This window comes from Littorina saxatilis, unplaced genomic scaffold, assembly GCF_037325665.1.
Source record: "Littorina saxatilis isolate snail1 unplaced genomic scaffold, US_GU_Lsax_2.0 scaffold_2895, whole genome shotgun sequence".
Classification (NCBI taxonomy): domain Eukaryota; kingdom Metazoa; phylum Mollusca; class Gastropoda; order Littorinimorpha; family Littorinidae; genus Littorina; species Littorina saxatilis.
The window spans coordinates 4530-10000 of NW_027127411.1; the positions used below are offsets into that span (position 1 = coordinate 4530).

Consider the following 5471-nt stretch of genomic DNA (forward strand, 5'->3'; position numbering starts at 1 on the left):
GCGTGAAAGGCTATATATGTCTTTTCTATTGATTTTTGGGCATGAGCCTACGATGATGAAATGAAGAGTGTAAAAATTTGCAGAGGCCGTGAAAATGCATTGACAAATATTGACGTCCTCGTTGTGAGTGTGGATAAAAATAGCTGTTCTGAAAGGTTCCCTCGCGTTGACGAACGAGAATAATATTGACAACCTCTCCCTCTTTTTCTAGTGCCCTACATACTCTGTGGTCGATAATTGAAACATTACTGTCTGACAACTAAGGACACGTTGCATGGAGGAGGTTGGAAAAGCAATGTAATTTTTCGCGTTGCCTGGCAAATATTGGGCTGACAAAAAGCTGAATCATCGCACATGACTGGGCGGGCTATTTTGATTGCATGGAATCATGGAAGCCTGGGGAAAGTGAAAAACAAGAAAAGGCGGTGGTGGACGTGTTGGCTTTCTTGGGTGGTGGACGTGTTGGTTTTCTTGGGTGGTGGGCGTTTTGGCTTTCTTGGGTGGTGGGCGTGTTGGCTTTCTTGGGTGGTGGACGTGTTGGCTTTCTTGGGTGGTGGGCGTGTTGGCTTTCTTGGGTGGTGGGCGTGTTGGCTTTCTTGGGTGGTGGACGTGTTGGCTTTCTTGGGTGGTGGACGTGTTGGCTTTCTTGGGTGGTGGGCGTGTTGGCTTTCTTGGGTGGTGGGCGTGTTGGCTTTCTTGGGTGGTGGACGTGTTGGCTTTCTTGGGTGGTGGGCGTGTTGGCTTTCTTGGGTGGTGGACGTGTTGGCTTTCTTGGGTGGTGGGCGTGTTGGCTTTCTTGGGTGGTGGACGTGTTGGCTTTCTTGGGTGGTGGGCGTGTTGGCTTTCTTGGGTGGTGGACGTGTTGGGTTTCTTGTTTCCTCTTTTTCTTTTTCTTTTTTTTCCTTCCTCCATTACCATTTAGAAAAAGAAGAAATTTCCGTGTTTGTGTGTGTAGATAACAAAAACACAAACAACAACACCACAGGATGAAAACATGCATGTAACACTTTCTAAATGTTCGAGTGTGTGCGAGGTTTTTTTCTCCCCCAGGTGGGGGGGGGAGGTGGGGGGGAGGGGGGAGGTGGGGGGGGGGGAGGGGGAGGTTGAGGAGATGTGGCGTGGGGGGGGGGGGGGGTATACAGTCAGTACGTTAATTATGACAATCATCTGGAATAGGACCATGTACGTGATCTCTCAAAGAACAACACGCCAAGAAACAGTTTAAGGCATTCCGCATTGTCCTTCGAACACTGCCAACCATTGAAATACATTGGACAATTAAACAAAAGACAATCCCTCTGGGTGAATTTACTGTTTTAAGTCTTCGCACTCGGGAGACTCGCTCTGTAAACACTTGACACAGATCAATGCAGCAACTTCAGCCCTTAGAAACAAGGTCAACATCTTGATCCACATGACACCAACCCACTGCGCTATTATTTTATCCAATCAATAACTGCAATTACTGAACCCCACAGACGTCTGCTTTGACCGAATTGATCGGTCATTTACTATGTCACTGCTCTTCCATGTCGCGGTGACAGAAATCGAAACGGAGTGATGCCTTTTTACTGATGGATAAAAGATACAGAATCCGTTTTTAAAAGGGAAAACAGACACACATGCGCAGGCATACGTAGACATATACCGGCGCGCACGCTCCCGTGCACGCACACATCCATATGCACGATCGCACGCTTGCTGGCTCGCACCCACGTACACAAGTACACACACACACACACACACGCACGCACGCACACACGCACGCACGCACGCACACACACACACATTCATATCCGCGCAAGCACGCACGCACAAACATTCACACACACACATATTTACTCTCTCTCATACACACACACACACATATATATACACACACACACACAAAACACACACACACACACACGTTATTGCTGCTTAGCGACCCCTACATTTCTGTACTTTGATCATCAATGTTGGCAAACACGCAGCTTCAGGCCCGGCGTCACATAAATATAGACACTGTTTTCCACACACACAACAGAGGATATTCACAGACCTCGGAGACATACGCACAGAAACGACATTGAACCAAGTAATCAAATCAAATATAAAAATGAATTAAAGAACTGGAGACCCATCTCCCTTACAAACAGCGATTATAAACTGATAGCCAAGTGTTTGGCAAAAAGGTTAGGAAGCGTTATTGGTGATATTGTTCAGAAAGATCAAGTCGGTTATATTAAAGGCAGAAAAGTATCTACAATAGTAAGGTTAATTGATGATGTAATCGAACAATCACACGAGTTAAATCAACCTGGTCTGTTGGTCGCAATTGACTGTGTTCAAGCGTACGATAGTATTTCAAAAGAGTTTATTATTAAAGCCTTTCAAAAATTCGGGTTTGGGCCAGAATTTGTTCAATGGATGACTGTGTTAATGAACGACACGGTTAGCTCAGTGCAGTATTGTGGATGGTTGTCTGATTTTTTTGATGTGAAAGCCGGGATTCGTCAAGGGTGCCCGTTTTCATGTTTGGCCTTTGTACTGGCCATTGAATTGTTGGCATCAAAAATAAGACAGTGTAGACGTATTAAAGGAATTTCGTTATGGAATAATGTTGATATTGCAACCGTTATTAAAATTGCTCTGTATGCAGACGATATCACCCTTTTTTTAAAGGATGAGATTGATATGTATTATGCACTTGATATAATGAATGACTTTTCGAGCTTTTCAGGCTTAAGGATACACAAGAGAAAGTCTGAGGCGATGTGGTTGGGTAGTAGGAAGCATTGTGATGAAACATTTTATAATTTTGGCTGGAAGAAGAAGTTGAAGATTTTGGGTGTATATTTTTGTAATGATAAGAGTGCTTCTTTGGTAGAAGATAACTGGACTGGAAGAATAAGGAATATTAAGCGATTGATTTGTGCATGGGAGAAGCGAAATTTGAGCATTGTAGGGAAAATATGTATTGTGAAAACGTTTTTAATTTCACAATTTGTGTATATTATGCAAGCGTTTGTATTACCTGATTGTGTTTTGAATGAAGTCAATACCTTATTGTTTAGATTTTTGTGGCGAAAAAGAGATTGTAATCGGAAGGCCTTTGAAAAGGTGAAAAGAAGCGTTTTATGTTTTGAAATTGAAAAAGGTGGTTTAAAAATGATCGATATTAGGCAAATGCAAATTTCTTTTTTATTACAATGGGTTTCACAACTAACTACATCAAATGAAAATGATAATTGGAGTTTTACTCCAAAGTTGATGTATTTGCGTTTTGGAAAGCATTTTGAATGTTTCTTATCGAATGTAAACAGTGCAAGATTTAAAGGGTTAGACCTAGTGAAATCACACTTTTGGAAAGCAGTATTAAAATATTGGCTGGATAATAACCACTACGATCGTGGGACAATCGGGCCGGTTTTATTATGGAATAATGCATGCATAACGTATAGTGGCAAAGTTTTATTTTTTGAAAGTTGGATACAACGAGGTGTATTGGTATTAACTGACATTGTACGTTCGGGAAACATATTATCATATCAAGATATTTGTGATCTGATTGGATATTCACCAAACCGAATTCTTGAATATAATGTTGTAAAAGCTGCTGTGTCATTATTTATGAGGAAAAATGTTGTAAATATGACTGATGATGCTTGTATTACCTTACCACTGTTTAACGGCAAAAATGTGTTAAGTGCCAGAGAATATAGGAAAGAGATTATCAATATGAAAACAGATGTACCATGTTCCGGAGGATTTTGGAAGAGAAAGTTTAATGTAGAAATTGATGAACGATCTTGGATAGTTGCCTATCGGTCAACACAAGAGACTAGATTAAGAGTTTTACACTGGAAAATTATGCACAACATTTATCCGACCAACATTCTCCTGTGTAAAATGAAAGTAACGGAAACTAATAAATGTAATTACTGTTGTGATGTAACTGATTTCATTGAACACTTCTTTTTTGAATGCCCGGTTGTATACAAATTCTGGAAGTTTATTGAAAAATTTATATTTCGTACTTTAGAAATTAAGGTTGTTTTGAAAGTTAGTGATGTTTTATTTGGTATGCATTTTGTAATGGTGAAAAAGGCAACTATGTATAAATTGAACCACATTATCTTAATCGGAAAGATGTGCGTTAGTATATATAAAAAAACAAATTCGTTTTTACCGTTGGAAAGTATTTTTGATAGGCAGTTACAGATAAGAAGCATTCTTGTGTGAGTGTTCGAAGAACAAAACGTTAAAGAAAAGTTAGCTTGTTGTAATCGATAAGTTGTATTTAATTCATTGTATGAGATATTGTTAATTGTTGTATTTAACTCATTGTATGAGATATTGTTAATTGTTGTTATTTATTTGAATAAAATTGTTTGAAAAAAAACAAAAAACAAAAAAAAAAAGTAATCAAATCATTTCGTGCGAAGCTATATTATGCTGGCCACAACTTCTCGAACATTCGATATCATCACACCATCAAATGCCCCCCCCCCCTCCCCCACCCATCCACTTACTCTCTCCTTTTACATATATATCATACTTCCCCCCCCTCCCCCCACCCTCCCCACCCCCTTTAGAAAGCCTTGTTCTATAGCCGACCCCCCCACTCTACCACCATTTTTAGCAAACTTTTGTCCATAACTGATTGTTGGCATATCTCTGACTGACTCTTCCCTCCTCCGGCACTGTCAACCACCCCCCAGCCCCCCCCCCCCCCACCCTCCTCCTTCAAAACCTGCTCCGCAGAATTCTCCATCTCGCAGACCTAGGCACATATAATTTCACTTTCCATGGCTGACTGCTCACCAACCAGCCGACATTGAACCACCGTTTGGACACTCGACACAACTTGCATGGCGAGGTTTTACAGGGGTAGGGAGAGTGTTGGGATGTGGTGAGGCCAAAGTGGATAAAGCGCAGAGTGCAAAATCAATAAATCGATCAATGAATCGATCAATGAATCGATCAATCAATCAGAGAGAGAGAGAGAGAGAGAGAGAGACACACACACACACACACACACATACACATAGAAAGAGGGAGAGAGACAGGGAGACAGAGAGACAGATAGACAGACAGACAGACAGACAGACAGACAGACAGACAGACAGACAGACAGACAGACAAACAAATAGAGAAAAGAGATGGAGATGCAGAGAGACAGCCAGACAGACAGACAGACAGAACGAAATACAGACAGAGAACAGACAAAACAAATATTGGAAACAGATTGTCGATTTCACTTTCAATTTGTCTACTCCTCATAAAACAAAGTAACAAAAGCCAGTTGTGATGTTCCTTGATTTTGGCAATATGAAAGTGGAAACAAAACCTGACACACAAAAACACAGAACAAACGAGAGAAAGAAACATAGAAGGAACAAAACTAAAGTCAGAAGTTTGCATGCAGACAAAGAGATAAATCAGACGACATATATACACTTTGATGAATTTGATGGAATATTGCCCTG

The 5471-nt window shown here is 40.8% G+C and overlaps 1 protein-coding gene across 1 annotated transcript; it reads right to left on the minus strand.

The window, feature by feature from the left end:
• Positions 1-345: 345 nt before the first annotated feature.
• Positions 346-918, minus strand: LOC138955877 (uncharacterized). The gene has a single exon (XM_070327387.1). It carries the CDS (start codon positions 916-918, stop codon positions 346-348), a length of 573 nt encoding a protein of 190 aa, XP_070183488.1.
• Between the last annotated feature and the right edge of the window lie 4553 nt (positions 919-5471).